This window comes from Trematomus bernacchii, unplaced genomic scaffold (assembly GCF_902827165.1).
Source record: "Trematomus bernacchii unplaced genomic scaffold, fTreBer1.1, whole genome shotgun sequence".
NCBI classification, from domain to species: domain Eukaryota; kingdom Metazoa; phylum Chordata; class Actinopteri; order Perciformes; family Nototheniidae; genus Trematomus; species Trematomus bernacchii.
The window spans coordinates 916227-933532 of record NW_022987708.1 but is presented as its reverse complement, the minus strand read 5'-3'; the positions used below and the strand labels follow the sequence as shown (position 1 = coordinate 933532).

At 40.9% G+C, this 17306-nt stretch overlaps 1 protein-coding gene across 1 annotated transcript; it reads left to right on the top strand.

The window, feature by feature from the left end:
• The first annotated feature begins 1849 nt into the window (after positions 1 to 1849).
• Positions 1850 to 10998, top strand: uhmk1 (U2AF homology motif (UHM) kinase 1). Its single transcript, XM_034140744.1, has 9 exons — positions 1850 to 2582; positions 3027 to 3147; positions 4221 to 4407; positions 4577 to 4774; positions 5077 to 5171; positions 7080 to 7156; positions 7232 to 7330; positions 7943 to 8031; positions 10204 to 10998. The coding sequence occupies exons 1-9, from the start codon at positions 2276 to 2278 to the stop codon at positions 10348 to 10350; spliced, it is 1320 nt and encodes a 439-aa protein (XP_033996635.1). The 5' UTR covers positions 1850 to 2275; the 3' UTR covers positions 10351 to 10998.
• The last annotated feature ends 6308 nt before the right edge of the window (positions 10999 to 17306 follow it).

Here is a 17306-nt window from a genome sequence, read left to right as displayed (position 1 = left end):
TGTAGCCTTTTAAGTAGGAGTCCTTGGCTCCTTTTAACCTAGGTGGCGTTGTCGGCAACTATCTTAGTTATTTTCAAACCTCGCCACAAATGCACCTGCCTGACCTGATCAAGTTAGTTGCCGCCAATCACAGTGCACTGAGATTTGTTACTAACTATAAAGCATTAACTCATCACTGTACCCTGTATGCCAGGGCAGGTTTGCCTTCCCTAACTGTACGGAGGCTCAGTCACTGGTACTTGTTCATCTACAAAGCCATGTTAGGTAAACTACCATCTTACATCTACTCTCTGATCACACGGCAAATTGAAAGTAGCTACTGCCTGAGATCTCATGCTGTGGTTTTGTTAAATGTGCCAAGTGCTAGGACTGTCAAAAAGAGACTGTAGCGGAGCGCGGTTTAAGCGTGCCGTGCCGTGCCCGGCCCGTTTTTGGTTGCGTTTCCACTAGGCGTAGTTCCGGTTAGCGGGTACTTTTTCACAGTTTTCTGGCTCTCCAAAATCGAGGTTCTTTCCGGGCCAACAACCGGGCTGAGTATGCTAAACTAGTGAGAGAATCGCTGGCAACTACAACAAAATGAACATATTTTACCGTGATTTAATTGTAATACACGTTTCAAAATGATGCCGAAGTAACAACATACTGATACCGGTTAGTAAAAACCATGAATTAATGCTTTGACAAGTCTGCAGACAAGACGGCAGGCGAAAAACCTTTTAAAATGCGTGTTTTCTGAATGGAGATTGGCTAAGCTAAAGTTGTATATGCTCCGACCGTCCACACTCACAACAACGGCCTACAGACATAAATAAACCAGCGACTGTATTCGCCATGACACAGAGAGTCTGTGGTTTGTACTTGTTTAACTTTTGTCTAGTTTCTGAGCAGATATGAGGAGCTGTGAGCTCTGAGTGCTAACAGCTAACGGCTGATGTTGGTTTTGTGTTTCGCATTGAAGATGACGTCACGGCTCCGCCTACACTGCGTTACTATAGATACTACCCCAGTTCCTAAACTGTAATGGAAACGCAGCATAAAGTGAGCCTGGCCTAACAAGGCCTAACGAGACCTAGCCATACCGTACTAAGCCGAGCGAGGCCCTGCAGTGGAAAAGCGCCATAAGGGGCGAAAGCTTTTAGGTGTGCAGCTCCTCTAACTTGGAACAGTATGCAAAAAGAATGGAAACTGAGCAATTTGGTTCCACTACATGTTTTTAAAGCTCGGATATATACTATGCAAGCTGATACTGTTGGTACCTGTAAATGTCGTTAGGTATGTCAATTGTAAATTCCTGCATCTATGTTGTATGATGTCCTTTTTGTTTTTCTGTCTTCATGTGGAACCTACTTGCAGCAGGTCTCCCTTGAAAAAGAGATTGAGGATCTCAATGGGATTCACCTGATTAAATAAAGGTTTGAAATTAGATAGATAGATAGATAGATAGATAGATAGATAGATAGATAGATAGATAGATAGATAGATAGATAGATAGATAGATACTGTAGATAGGTACTTTATGGATCCCAATTTGGGAAATGTTTGCGCTGCAGCAGCATCAAAAACACAAGGCACAGAATTAAACAGTCCAATATATTTCAGAAATAGAATAAAATGACATTAAAAAGTAAAAAAACCTATACAATTGTTTTATCCTTTAGGTAAAACAACAACTGAAAGCAGCGTGATTTAAATAGAAGACAGTGGTTAATCTCTGCCCTGAAATGGAATAGGAAAAATGGCATGCAATGAACTGTAAATGTAGTGTAGTGACACGCCTCATCGGCAGGGGGCAGGCTGCCGGGAAGATGCACCAAAACCTGCAGGAGGTAGCGTAGAACCGGAACTAAGATTAATATCAACAACCTGAGTTACTACTAGGCAAAACTTGTCTCCAGGTAAAACTGACACACTTTTAAGTTATTATATTCGATACGATTCCGTATTATGGGGGAAGTATTTTCCTGCGCGTTAGAGAAGTGTTTTGTTTGTTAGTTTAGCATGTGTAGCAACTAAATTAGCTAACTTTGTGTCACCTGTCTAGCATACATTCATGTTGACAGTCTCGGTTAACAGACAGTACTTGAATATGCCCAGGTGTCGCTCTGTTCTCAGCTTTAACAAGGTTGCGGGTGTAGCTGAATTGTGTGCGAGCTGTCGTTGACACGTCCTGGTAGTTTTATGTGGCGCTGACAGAACCCGGGTCGTTCCCAATGCTCCTGCAGCTGCTCCCACCTATCAACTAGCCGCCCGGCTGCTCTCCTGTCCGCCGCCTGCCATGGCTCACTGCGGCCCCGCAGAGCCCAGCGCAAAGGCGCAAGCACCGCGTCCCGACAGCAACAAGCCCGCGCAGGGCAGTGTCGACCAGGGTATGAAGCCGGTGCTTTTCGAGATCTTTGGGGAGTTGTGGACCGTCCAGTCCCGGCTCGGCCAAGGAGTCTCGGCCTCGGTGTACCAGGTCAGCTCGGGCAGAGCCAGCACAACCGCCGCTGTCAAGGAGTTTCAGGCCAACACTCAGGGAGGAGACTACGGGTATCACAAGGAGAGGTCCGTGCTGGAAGATATCCAGGGACATAAAAACATAGGTAACACCATTATTTGTACTAGAATATCGCAGGGTTTAGGATACTGGCTACTGTTTTGAACCCTTATGTGTCTTTTACATAGAGCAAAAAGGCCAAATTCTATTAAAACATCTATCAATTTAATAGAAACGTGCTTGTCATCTGTGGAATACACCTGGTAGAACATACAGCGAGACCATTCACTAATAGTTATGGTCTGGCTTTTTAATTCGGCACATGATATCACATGACAGGATCTGAACTCAGTGTAACATCAGGCTTTTAAATGTGTCACACTGTTGTTCTGCTTTGGCTGACAGTTGTAAGCTCTAAAGAGTAGGGTAGTAACCCTAGTAACTATCATTATCCTGTAGTAAATGGTCCTGTCCAGTAAGAGGGTTGTTTTTACATGAAAACATGCATCAGGTCTATCTGTTTGCACTGACAGCTCTGTTCTCCTCTCAGTCACACTTTACGGGGTGTTCACCAACCACAGCTGTATGGGTGTTGCCACCCGCTGTCTGCTGCTGGAGCTCCTGGATGTCAGTGTGTCTGATCTGCTGACCAGTGGTACCCAGGGTGGAAGGTAAGTGAAGTCTTGTCTGCTTCTCATACAGTATTCATCTGACTGTAGCAGGTTGCCAGTTCATCAGATTGGCTCCACAATTTTTAGATTTGAGGGTTATAATTTGCACACTTATCTGTATTGATTAAAAGGGATACATTCTGATTTGTTGAAGTGGAGTTGTTTGAGGTACTTCATAGCCAGTGTAGCACATACAGTAGATGTAGGTTGGCACACCCCCAGTATGGAGATACAGACAGGAGTACCGCAGAAAGATAAGCAATTAACTGATTGGGGCAGTAGCAAAATGTATTTCAGACACACTTAAAAAAACAATATCAGTCACTACAGTACACTATATTTAGAAAACCTTCGCCGTCAGACAGCTCTTTCCGACGGGGAACTTAAGTACTTTTCAATGCTCTCTTCAAAGCCACCTGACTCCATTGACAAAAACAATAATTTTACCTGGCCATGTATCAGCAGCTCTTAGTCAGTTGCAACTGATTTAACACGAATACAAAAGTAAAATGAGTAACTTGATACAGTGTAGTAGTAGGGCTGCTCGATTATGGCAAAAATCATAATCTCGATTATTTGGGTCAATAATTGATATCACGATTATTAAAAACGATTATCCATTTACTTTGAAAACATCCATTTATTGAAAAAAAAATGTGTAGTATGTTTTTAACAGTTGATTACCCTGAACTTTAAGTATAATTCAATTGAAAAACCAATACAAAAATATATAATTTTCTTTTTTTTTAAATAAATATATATTTTTTTTAATAATAATCGTTTTATTTCGATTATGTTGTTTTCATAATCGTTGCAAGCCAAAATCGTAATTGCGATTAAAATACGATTTAATTGAGCAGCCCTACAGTGTCGATTATATTTCTAGTTGCAATGACTATTAACTTATGACTGACATTGAACTCAGTTTTTTAAATGTGACAAGGGGCATTCAGGTAATTGTAAAATGGCAAAAAAGGTTCAGAAAGATTATGCTGGTGAGTGCAGTCACTGTGAAGCTTTCTTTAATTTAGCATGCTCTCTCGGTTTAACTTGATTTTTGATGTTTTTGTCAGACCCCAGCAGGGCCACTCCATGTGGCTGGTGCAGCACTGTGCCAGAGACATCCTGGAGGCTCTCGCCTTCCTCCACAGGGAAGGCTACGTCCACGCCGACCTCAAGCCACGCAACATCCTCTGGAGCGCCGATGATGAGTGCTTTAAGCTCATCGACTTCGGACTCAGCTTCAAAGAGGGAAACCAGGTGGGTGCCTGGGAGTCTGAGGCCAGTTTAAGGAGCAGCTAGGATAATAAATGTTGGTCTTCTTAACATTGCAGTGTGGGGGGGGGGGGGGGATCTATATTAAAGATGATTGAAAGATAGTGATATATATGAATTTCTAACTCACCTCTTGCTTCACTTCTTCCTTCAGGATGTCAAGTACATCCAGACAGACGGGTACCGGGCCCCGGAGGCGGAGCTTCAGAACAGCCTCGCTCAGGCGGGGGTGGAGGTGGAGGGGGACTCGGGCTGCACCCCCGCTGTGGACATGTGGGGCCTGGGCATCATCCTGTTGGAGATGTTCTCCGGAATCAAACTCAAAGAGACCGTCCGCTCACAGAAGTGGAAGGTACTGTATGACAAAACTCTTCTCCATACAAATCTTTGTGTTATTAAAGGAAGTTTGCCAAAGCTCCATATGTTTTGAATTGAAGTCAGAGCATATAAATAACTAAATACAAATATGAACCTGAAAATGACTATAATAGGACCCCTTTAAATCCTCTTTAAATGTATACATATTATTTGTTATGTTGAACCTTTGATCATTGGGGTTAAGTGACCCCCCCATCCCCACCCAGCACTTACTCTCTGCCATTATCTGAGCAAGCAGAAGCCTTGGTTCCTTCAATCTGTTTTCCTCTTCTTCAGGATAACAGTGCTTCCATTGTCGACCATCTTGTTGCCAGCAACAGTGTGGTGTGTCCCGCCATCCCTGTCTATCACCTCAGAGACCTTATCAAAAGGTACGCTCTACACATACAGCCGTGAATTCACACTGCTTTCATATGTGAACTGTGCTGTTAACTATACTGTGTATTGACCTGCTTTCCTGTGTAAGCAGTCTTATGGCGCATTTCCACTACACGGCCTCGCTCGGCCTCGCTCGGTATGGCTAGGCCTCGTTATGCCTTGTTAGGACTGGCTCACTTTATGCCGCATTTCAATTATAGTTTAGGAACTGGGGTAGTATCTATAGTAACGCAGTGTAGGCGGAGCCGTGACGTCATCTTCAATGAGCGCCACAGAAAAACAACACAGCCGTTAGCTGTTAGCACTCAAGCTCACAGCTCCTCATATCTGTTCAGAAACTGGACAGAAGTCAAACAAGTACAAACCACAGACTGTCTGTGTCATGGCGAATACAGTCGCTGGTTTATTTATGTCTGTAGGCCGTTGTTGTGAGTGTGGACGGTCGGAGCATATACTGCGTTAGCTTAGCCAATCTCCATTTAGAAAACACGCATTTTAAAAGGTTTTTCGCCTGCCGTCTGTCTGCAGACTTGTCAAAGCATTAATTCATGGTTTTTACTAACCGGTATCAGTATGTTGTTACTTCGGCATCATTTTGAAACGTGTATTACAATTAAATCACGGTCAAATATGTTCATCTTGTTGTAGTTGTAGCCCCCTTGCCAGCGATTCTCTCTCTAGTTTAGCATACTCAGCCCTGTTTGTTGGCCCGGAAAGAACCTCGATTTTATGGGGCCAGAAAATCTGGAAATAGTACCCGCTAGCCGGTACTACGCTAAGTGGAAGCGCAACCAAAAACGGGCCCCGCACGGCTCGACACGCTTAAAGCGAGCTCCGCGCTGTAGTGGAAATGCACCATTAGGTGCTTTCACACCAAGTACTTTTCCCAGGAATAGTTCCCGGAACTTAGTTCCCCGGAAATCTTTAGTTCCAGAACTATCTAGTAGATTACATTCACACTGGAACAAGTCCCTGATGGAGGATTACGCAAATGAAGCCGCTGACGTAACTTCTTCTTCTTCTGCTTTGGGTTTACTGGCAGGCCGCAAACAACTTCACGGCGTATACTGCCACCCGAAATCCCCGACCGGAAGTCCCCGGAGTTGGGGACTGGCTTCAGTAGAAGCTGCTGGGACTCCCAGCAGCTTCTACTGAAGCCTTCCGAGTAAATCGCCAGAACGCCGACACCTCCTCATCTCCACCTCTCCCATGTTTTCTTTTGTGTTGCCATAAGTTAGTCTCTCTCCGTTGGTGCGCTGGGCGAATGCTAATAATGCTAATGCGAGCAAATAAAATGGCAGCTTCACAAAACTTTTCCGAGTTTTACGGGGCGTGGTTTGCAATCCGCCCAGCCAATCAGAAAAGGTTCACAAGAAAAAGTTGTAGTTCCAGATCTTTTTGGTGTGAACGCAAAATCCCAGGAACTATCGGAACTATTCCTGGGAAAAGTACTCCGGTGTGAAAGCGCCTTTTGTCTATATTAATTTTGTAACAATTTTATTAAACTACCACAGACTTCCCCTTGAACTAAGGACTTAACCAAAAGAAAAAGGGGAATAAAAGAAAGGAGGATAAAAAACAGACATCATTTAGAATACAAGAAAAGTGCACAAAAATACAAGACACTCAAAATCCCCCCCCAAAAATAAATATTTAATAAACACTACAGGGGAAACAAGCTCTTGACAACATTTACATTGGCATTTCTTTCAGGCATATTTAGTTTTGTAAAAAAATAAGGTATAAAGGATCATCCTTTCTTATATAAACACATTTGGAAATCACAATTGAAGAAGATGCTAAACAATGATCATATGTAAAACCTAGCATATCTGACGAATCTAAATGTCACAAAGAATGTACAGTTACATAATGTTGATAATGTTTGTTTCTGTCCGCAGCATGCTGCTCAACAACCCAAAACAAAGATGCTCTGCTGAAACTGCCCTGCTCAGCCCGTTCTTCAGTATTCCCTTCGGTATGTTGAAATATATAAAACATCCTCCAAGAGTAACATGTGATATTTACCTGTGTGTGTGAATGTGTGTGTCAGCTCCTCACATTGAGGACCTGGTCCTGCTGCCCACTCCTGTCCTGCGCCTCCTCAACCTGATTGATGACAGCCATCTGCACAATGAAGAAGAGTATGAAGGTACACCATTTCTTTCCTAAACTTAAAGGGGACCTATCATGCAAAATGCACTTTTGTACGTCTTTTATACATGAATATGTGTCCCCGGTGTTCCAGGGAACTCACCAAGTGTCAGAAAACACAACCCTCTCTATTTTCCTCCATACCCAAATCTCTAAAAAAGGGGCTGCAACGGATCTGATAAAAACTGATCCAGATTTGAACACTGTCCTGACGTCAGGACGGTGGCGCTACGGCTATTGGGCCAACTCCACCAATCAGGAGGAGACAGCCACGGCCATTGCCATTCGAAAGCGCTGGAGACGCTATAGTACATATGCCAGGCCAGTAGATGGTGCTGTTCTCACAGAATCAGCCCTTGCACAAACAGAGCTAGAAATTGTCAAATTGAGCAAAATGAGGCATGGCTAAAATGCATGATCTGTTTGGTATTTTGAAAAAACAAAAGTATAAATATGCCTTTATATAGGTATGGTCCTACACTATATTATTCAAATATAGCATGATAGGTCCACTTTAATTTAACTAAATTCATTTTGACGTTGATTTCCCGATTCTTCCAAGTGAGCACGAGTGAAAGTATGTCCAATTATCTGTCATTGTTTCTCCCAGAAATCCTGGAGGACATGAAAGAGGAGTGCCAGAAGTACGGCTCCGTGGTGTCTATGCTCATCCCCAAAGAGAACCCAGGAAAAGGACAGGTGAGACCGATCTGTCCCATGATCTTCAAAGATAATTCAAATCAAACTGAAAATGGAGTTTGCTAGGAGGGAGAAAGAAAAAACATTTACTACAGCCTTATTTCTATCATCCATTCTTTCCATATTTACTGACCTCATGAGGTCCTAGTATACCAACTTTTATGAAAACTTTTTTTAGGTCAAGTATGAGGAAAGGGGTGCAATATACCCCTTATTAGTAGTTGAGTATGATAAAGATGACTTTTAGCAGTTTACTTCTGTTTATTGACTTCAGTATTTGCAGTACCCTTACTACACTGACACAGTAGGTTCATCTCAATGTCCCTCCTCGACTCCTCTCTCCCCCTCCTCCGGGACTTGACCCGGAAATCGATCAAGACACGCCATGTTGAAGGACGTCCCAATCGCTGAAATGCACACGGAGGAGTCGAGGAGGGGTGAGGGAGGAGGGGTGAGGGAGGAGGCTTCCAGAGGAGACGAAAGGGAGGATACACGAGAGCAGACTACGCGGAAGTGTTTTCACTACTTGCGCATCAGAGCTCCGCCCCCAGCTGCACAGCCTCTGCTCACTGCAGCTGATCTTACCGTTAAAGGAGGATCAGAGTCATTAAATGTTTAAAGTGCTTCATTAAGAGTAAAATATATTACATCTCTTAAACGAATGAGGAGATCATACTCTATAAAAACATTAAAGTGTGTGAAATATACTTACAAATTCAATAATAATGTTTTGATTATAAAATAATAACTTAGCCTACAGTTCTTACAGTACTTGTGGTTTTTGATGCATGTGTGGTAGACCCCCAGAACGTCAAACATTTAGGATATATACAAATACGGGAAGCATAACTAATAAATATTTGAGTGATTTGTGTCTCTCTTCTGTAGGACAAATTAAATAACAGCATCCAATACAAAAGTTGATCTGAAACAAGCTCAAATACCATAATGAAATGAATCCATCAATTATTATTATTATTGTTATGATTATAATTATAACTTAAATGAAATGTTATACCTGGAAAAACCAATACAGGACCGAAAATAATACATAGAAAACTATAATAAAAGAGATGAATGGAAGAGATTGACGAAATAATTTCAATGTGAAACTAAATCCCAGTTTTGAAGGGATTGATGTGGAGGGAGTCCAGTGTCAGGGGATAAAACTGCACGCACCAGAAGTAAAGGGCGTTGTTTATGGTGACGCTGGAGTGAACGAGGACATCCCAATTAATACCTGAGGACTCCTCTGTTTTCCTCGTGTCTCTCGCTCGCGTCTTACGGAGGCGGAGCTAAGACGAAAGGAAGGGACGCGAGTGAGGGAAAGGAGGAGGTGAAATATTCAATTGAGATGAGCCTAGTGTTCTCTCCTGTGATCACTTAACTCTGTCCACTGGGTGCAACTGCATGTCACTGCACGTTGGTGCTGGAAATGATTCTCTCCAATTCACTGCTGATTGTTAAGAAATGCTTCAGTTATGGATGCTTTACTTGAAAGTGATACTTAATGACAAAATTAATTTGTTAGTGTCGTTTTCTCAAAATACAGGGAAACAAATTATTCTTGTTTGTGTGAAGAGAGAAAGATAAAGACAAATATATTCAGTTGTATGGAGTTCTTTTCTATAGTCAAATGGGCGTATTTTAGACACGTACAAACATTAATATTAGTTTAGCTTTACGTTTTATTTAGAATATAAGGGAAACTGAAGCTGTTAAAAACTTCTCTTCCAAGCCTCTAGATTCCTTTAAACAAAAGATTACACATTTTTACCTAAAAGAACAAGCAAGTTAACAATCTACCACAATAACACAAACAAAGTAACAAATCAAAGGTGTCTAAAATACGTTTGCTGATGCCTACATCAGCAGTACATTGATGAACTTCCTTCTAATATTCCTGTCTGTTTCTCCAAACGGTACGTACATCTACTGTATGTAATACAGTAACTAAGACTGAGTACATGATACAACCCAAGAACAAAAATCCAAACTACATTTTATAACAAATGACACCATATAAAATGCAGCTTTGGCTTGAAATGACTCTGCCTCTGATACTCTTCCAGTGGACTTTAATTTGAAACAAAGCCATGACAGCGGTCAGAAAGTGATTCAGTCTCATCACATGTTCAGTCATTCACCTACTATTCTGTGTCTCTCCATCAGGTGTTCGTGGAATACGCCAACTCATCTGACTCCAAGGAGGCTCAGAGGCTGCTGACGGGCCGCACCTTTGATGGGAAGCTGGTGGTGGCCACCTTCTACCCTCTCAGCGCCTATAAAAGAGGTTACTTATACCAGACTGTGCAGTGAAGCCCTAAAGATCATTCCCCACCTCTGCACTCTTAGCATGAAAACACAGGGGAGTCTTTGAAAACATCTACAGCCAACACAAAGTCCTGAGTGTTTAACCTGTAGTTTGACTTGATATTATTCAGTTATTAATGAGTGTAGTTCAAAGTTCTGCATGTCATTCATGTGGTTTGAATCTGTGTTACATGCAGAGGGTTGATTGAACTGAGCTGATACTTTTTATTTGAGCTTCCTCCAGTCTGCACATTGCACATCCATCTTCAAGGTGAGCTGCAGCTACATCTTTAACTGGCTCACTGAGTACAGCACTTCCTGTTCTAGCTTCCATTTCACTCTCATTCTACAATGTGTCGTGAGAGAACAATTACATCTTCTCTGATGTGGGTGGACAAAGCAAAAGCCTTTATCAAATGAAATGTAAAGTTTGAGAATCTGTGCTCTACATTATATCTGAAAGTGAACACTTATCTCATCAGTTGAGTCAGGGATGTGTTAAGAAATATGTAGCAGGATAACACTGATCTCCAAGTGGGCTAGAGCTTTATGTCTGACAAACCTTAGAGAGGCCCTATAATGCTTTTGGGGGTTTTCCTCTCCTGTAGTGTGTTCTATAGGTTTTTGTTCGTGTAAATGGTCTGCAAAGGCTAACATCCATGTGTTCCCTCCAGAGGGAGATTCTCTCCCACACACTCCCCCCCCACCCCCCCCCCCCCCCCCCCCCCCCCACCCCTCTCTGAAACGCCTCCATTGGACTCTTTTGTTTACTTCAGTAACATAGTGACATCACAATTTGCGACAATTTGCGACATGGGACATCCTGCGATCACCTGGCCTTTAAGAAAAAGCGGTCGTCGATCGTGACTGCAACTTTGTCTTTTCATTTAGTCAATCGTCAGGCCTTCCATTGTACACTGATCGGGTACAATATCATGTACTGAAACAAATAGAGAAAAGCACTACCAAAAGCAAGTTGAATAAGGCCTCTGCAGTATACATTATAAATAACTTAAGCAAAATACACCTCCATTTGTTCATAGGACCTCCTACTCATGGTCTAGTTAATTATAGTCTAGAAAAACACGGTAGCCAGTACATGTAAGGAGTAGTTTAAAGCTACTGTGTGTAACATGTGTAGCATCTTTCACATTTTTGCTAATGGCTTAGGTCGTGTCCTGGTGGAAATTGGAGGAGTTTATGTGTTTCGCCAAAGTTGGACAATTTCAAAGATACACATAGTAGCTTTAAGGGTTGTGTAGAACTATGCATATGAAAATGTGAAGAGAGATTCTGCAGTGGCTATAATAAACAGACTTTCTATCTCTAGTTTGTGCAAGGACTAGTGGACTGATGATGGACTGCAAGCCCTGTGATCATACGTTTTACCGATGAGTCACATAGAGGTGTTTCCTACTTCTGTTAGTTTCAAGAATTGTGGCTAGTCACGCAAAAAAGTATAGAGGTTTATGAGTAAATAATGTGGCAAATATCCTTGTTGAAAGAAAGTGTTATTGTTAGCAACAAAGTCATATAATTGTGTCACATTATGTTTGTTATACCAGGGTAGTGAGACAGTTTTAGTAATGAGAAAAAGAGTCAGCAAGCTTGGTCTTTTTTGCAGTGGAATGTTACCTTTTTTTTTTGTAGAACCAGAAATTAGTATTTTATCTTGGGTTTTGATTCCCTTGCTTCCACTTTGTGATAACAGCGGGTCTGCAGTACCCACTAATCCCACATTTTGTCACACTGATTTATATATACACAAGTGCCCTGTGACATTCAAGCTAGCCAAATAACCAAAATGCTGCTATAATGCTGTGTTCACACTAAACAAGAAGATAATATTTTCCTTGCCTTACTTCATATGGCTGTATCAATCTAGTTTGCTACAATTTATTGTGATAGACGGATCAAAAGTTTGGTTTATATAAACCAACTGGCTATTTTTATTATTGATGAAAGGTGCCCACACTACAACCAATGATGTCTTTCACAGGCACAAACACACGTCTTAGCGTTTGATGTGAACACACGCTAACAATGCGTTCATTTCTTGAGTAGCCAGAGCCTATGCAGATGCCTTTAGAAAATCATTCCCTTCCCGTACAAAAAGTTCAACTCCGTAACATCTGACTGTTAGAGACATGGGGCCGCTATCTTTCTATGCTTCCTTATAAAGCTGTTGATCTTTTTCACTGTACAGTATTCTTGTTAAAGTCAGATTATGTAATTGAACTGTGGCCAATGCCACTACAATTGAAAGCAAAGGTATATTGCTAATGCTAGTATTACCTACTGTGAATGCTAAACGGATGGTATTAGCTAAATGATTCAAATGCTATTAAAGAGGTTCTATAACTAAAGATAGTGCATTATATTTAGCGCCAATGCACATGTACACTTCCTGTCTCCTAAATAGATGTGGTCTAATATATATTTATTTTATTTGGATATTTACCTATCAAACAAACTTTAGAATTACGAATATTAGTTAGCTAGGGTGTTAGCGAGAGTCAGTTAGCTTAAAATGTTGACACAGTTTCACTGATGATAAACGCTCAGTACTGCTGAGATAGAAAAATCTGTTAGTCTCAAACTAAGTTTAATTTCATCTAATTTGGCATACATAAAAACGCCACCTAAGTGTCAGAATGCTCAGAATATACGGGGCTTGTGAAAAATGCGCCCTATATTTACGTTGACTCTCTGGGAAAACAATCAGTTATAATCTGTGCTCTCGTTCACCTGCTGTTAGTCCACTGCAAATGTGTTGAAACCCAAGTGACACAGGTACAGGAAATAGTCTCTCTTTCCTGTCTCTGATGCTCTATTATGGTTTCACATAATATACTTTTCATTTAGTAGTTCCATTTAGCTCAAATGCTAAGCAATTGTGACAGTAACACATTCATGAAGTCTCGAAACTGACTCCGTAACATAAAACAATAAAAATCCATCTCTCTGTGAGACCTATATTTAATTTAATAATGTGTTCCTTTCACTCAAAGAAAGTATGTCCAAGTTCATAAACGTTTCAAAACATAAAACGACTACGGTAGTTGTAGTTTTGTCTGTCGTAGTACTACAACAAATATATATTTTTCAACGAAATGTTAATTAATGTGCCTGTAATGTGAATTTCAAAGTTTCCACTAGAGAGCGTCACTGGCCGTTTGTTTACTGACAGAACAGAATCAGCATAGGTTTACTGAACGTTATCAAATTACAAGCATGGGCCTTTGGAAGGATTGGAAGTTGTCAAGAGAACTTTCTTTCTGCTTGTGTTGAATAATGCATGGAAAATGTATGCGCAATATTCATGAAATAATCGCTTGTTTTTTAAACTATTTGAAAAATGGCCATACCAGTCGTAGAATCCAAGTAAGAGTGAGTTTCTGTCACAACCTGATGATTTTTTGTGTGCCTTTTTTTTTGCCCGTCTTTGACAGTGTAGAAACAGAGACGAGTGGGGAGACAAGGAGGGGTACGACATGCCACAAATGGCCCAAGGCTGGAATGGAACCTGGGAAGTTGTGGTAGTCTGTTGGTTTCCCAGGTGGTCTAAGTGGGCTGTCTCATATACTTAATATAGTTTTATAGTTGGCATAAATCCCTTTTTGGGACATGACCACTAAGTTACAAACGGCTAATAAAAACAAAATCACAAAGGAAAAGTTAAGAGATGACAGTTAAAAGACAGCAGATGACTTTATTCCGTTGCCATTGGCAGGAATCCACTGTTAGAGCCACACTGCCATAGTTAAATGCACTGCAACATGATCAGTTTATAAATGATTAATTAGTTTATTTGTCGTCTTGTATCACATACTGGACAATGCTACTGATTCTGTTAATGGAAAACCTATGTTTGGTGTGCATTAATGTTAGTTTAAGTTGTGAAATTCCTTCGGATGTAAGTAGTTTACATACTAAACGGCACTGCCGGTTTCCCAATATTGGCAGCACCTCAGAATTATAATACTAATAATAATACATGTTATTTATATAGCGCTTTTCCTGGTGCTCTAAGCGCTTTACAAACAAGTAGATACAAAACGTGAATAATGTGACCGCCCTGCCTTTATGGAAAAATAAGAATGCTTAATAATCAGTACTGCGTTTGCAAAAAGTAGGTTATTTCTCAATTAAGTAAAAAAAAAAAAATGAATAGTCTAAAAAATGAGAATGTGAGAAAAACACTTTGTTTGCTGTATCCTGTAGCTCTCTTCAGTCAAATCCTGAATTTTCTTTTCTTGCTAGCTTTTCTTTCTAGTTTGTTTACACAATGATTGTTACTTTTATGATTTTATGGTTGTGTACTTATATAACCATAAAATGTGTTTAATCACTCTTGCCGTAGAGGGTGCAGTGTTTTGTTGCTACATTCACATGAAAAGCGGTAAAACAGCTCTGCTACGATGTGTCGGTTTCCTATGGAGAGAGCCTGACTAGGGGGGAAGCGCTACCCTCGGTGCTGCGCACCGGTAGAAGTTATTAAAATAATTTCCACTTTGACCTTGATTGCCACTGACCTTTTCGACTCGCAAACAATCAGATGACAGCTGTATGTAGCTGCACAAGCTAACTAGCTGTTTTCACCGCAATGCTCTGCACCCAACTTCGCGTTGAGTAAAGAGCAAATCGGGTATCATGTGAATGCAGCTCCTACTCTTGATAGATTGCACTCACTTTCTGTTGATTGACTTATCAGTTAATGGTTGAGCACTAATGCAACATATATACTTGCTCACCATAATCAATCACATCAACATGTGTAAGAAAGAAGCACAGTACTGTCTTGATTTTATTGTTAGCGTATATGGTATTATGTTAAACTTTGTTGATATCACATCCAGCTGATTGATAATAGTCTGTGGTGAGGCACCACCGCACATGATTCAGCCCATGCATTCTTTGTCAGCGTCCTGGCATTAGTCCTGCTCAGAACAACATCCAAGAGTGTTGTAGAACTTTTTGTGTGAGTGGTAGTAGACTGCAGCACTGATGGGAAAGAACAGAATTGGATGCCTTTTAAGAGCTTTGTCACACTTGTTGTGTGATCCTGAACCCAAATAGATTTTCTTCCATTTAGCGCTTCATACAACATCGCTGAAATGGGGTTGAAGCTGCCTTTTCGTTACCTACACTTGCTTCAAGTCAAACATAGGACACATATGTCTACTTCCAGCTTATAAAGCTGTATCTTTTTGTATTCAGATTTCTAACTGTCTTCCCATCAATTTTATTTCAATACTGGCTTCGAAAGGCTCTTGCAAATGCAACAAAATGTAGTTGTTGTTTTTCCATCGACACTGCATTACATCATTTCTAGTTGTTTTAGTCTTAACATTTCAAACACTTCCTTCTCTTTGCACATTTGGGTCTACCAATGAGCCTAAGTGCAGTGTATATGTCATAATATTATTTTTCTATCATCGACAGAGACATTTTTATTTTGTGTCTTTGTCTTTGCAGCTCGGCTGACAGAGACTCAGGGTTGTGCTTAAATTTCATGGCACCTGAACTCTCAGCCAAACTTTACTAAGCGCTCAGCACATTTGTGCATTAGTGGGTGTCTATAACGTGGACAGCCTGCCTGCGTGTCTGTGTGTGTGTGCGCACGTGTAGAGAATGAAGTTGCAGTTAATGTTAATATCATTTTTGGGGGCAGCGTTAATAGTTTACAAGAGGTGTGTGTGTGTGTGTGTGTGTGTGTGTGTGTGTGTGTGTGTGTGTGTGTGTGTGTGTGTGTGTGTGTGTGTGTGTGTGTGTGTGTGTGTGTGTGTGTGTGTGTGTGTGTGTGGTGTGTGTGTGTGTGTGGTGTGTGTGTGTGTGTGTGTGTGTGTGTGTGTGTGTGTGTGTGTGTGTGTGTGTGTGTGTGTGTGTGTGTGTGTGTGTGTGTGTGTGTGTGTGTGTGTGTGTGTGTGTGTGTGTGTGTGTGTGTGTGTGTGTGTGTGTTCCATTCCTCTGAATAAAGCACACATTATTTAAGGCTAATCTTAAAGTTCTTAACCGCACAAAAGATGAAAGGATCAAATATTAACACAATTGATCAACTGCTTCGTTCTGTTCAACACACTCTGCTCAAATTGTAATAATTGAAGTCCCAAAGCGTCCCGCTGCAGAGCTCCAGGCCCACCTTCAACGCTAGGACCCATGGTGGGAAATCATGTGTGATAAGATTAAACATGCTTCCCTATTAATACCTAACGTTTAAATTCCACTGTATTATAATGAGCAATGTTTGGTTTTATTACACTTATCATTTATAAATAGAGTAGCATTCTGAGTGTTTATTTAATATATATCACATCCACGCAGCACAACCCTCACCTGTAACCGAAGGATATCAATACAACCTTAAGTCTATAGAACTATTACTTATGAAGTCAGGTAACATTAAATAACTTGTACTAGCCTTATAAGTTTGCTTACGCTATCTAGCTATGTTATTGATGTTAGCAAACTGATTGAAACATTAGCACAACAGGAAAAAGAAGCCAAAAGCGTATTATAATGATTTCAGCTAAAATAAGCTAGCTAGTGTTGTAAGCAAACTAATGTTAACATTAGCACAATGATAATATAAACTGCAACATGCGTATTGTAATGATTTCACTAACGTAAGCTAGCTATGCTCAGGTCATTAGCAAACTAATGTCAACTTTAGCACAACGATATAAACTGCAATAAGCTTATTGTTATGATTTCAGCTAATCTTAGTTTATGAAGGTAATGCAGGCTAAAGCTAACATGAACAAACCCGTAAGGTTAGCACGGGTAATATGCTGATTAACGTTACTTGACGTTGAAATATTAAGGTCGCACTGTTTACACGTGTGTTTTTGGTGGCTCATTCAATCTGCATCTGGTCTGAAGAACGAGGTGGGCGGGGCCTTGAGCTCTGCAGCTTGACCATATAAGAGCAATCAGACCACAGCAGTGATTACGCATTCAAT

What these genes read in the sequence shown, in the direction of transcription:
- uhmk1 (XM_034140744.1), top strand. Translation starts at nt 2,276, where the DNA reads ATGGCTCACTGCGGCCCCGCAGAGCCCAGCGCAAAGGCGCAAGCACCG. An exon ending in AGTGGTACCCAGGGTGGAAG is followed by an intron (nt 3,148 to 4,220) that starts GTAAGTGAAGTC and finishes TGTTTTTGTCAG; the next exon opens with ACCCCAGCAGGGCCACTCCA. An exon ending in AGAACCCAGGAAAAGGACAG is followed by an intron (nt 8,032 to 10,203) that starts GTGAGACCGATC and finishes TCTCTCCATCAG; the next exon opens with GTGTTCGTGGAATACGCCAA.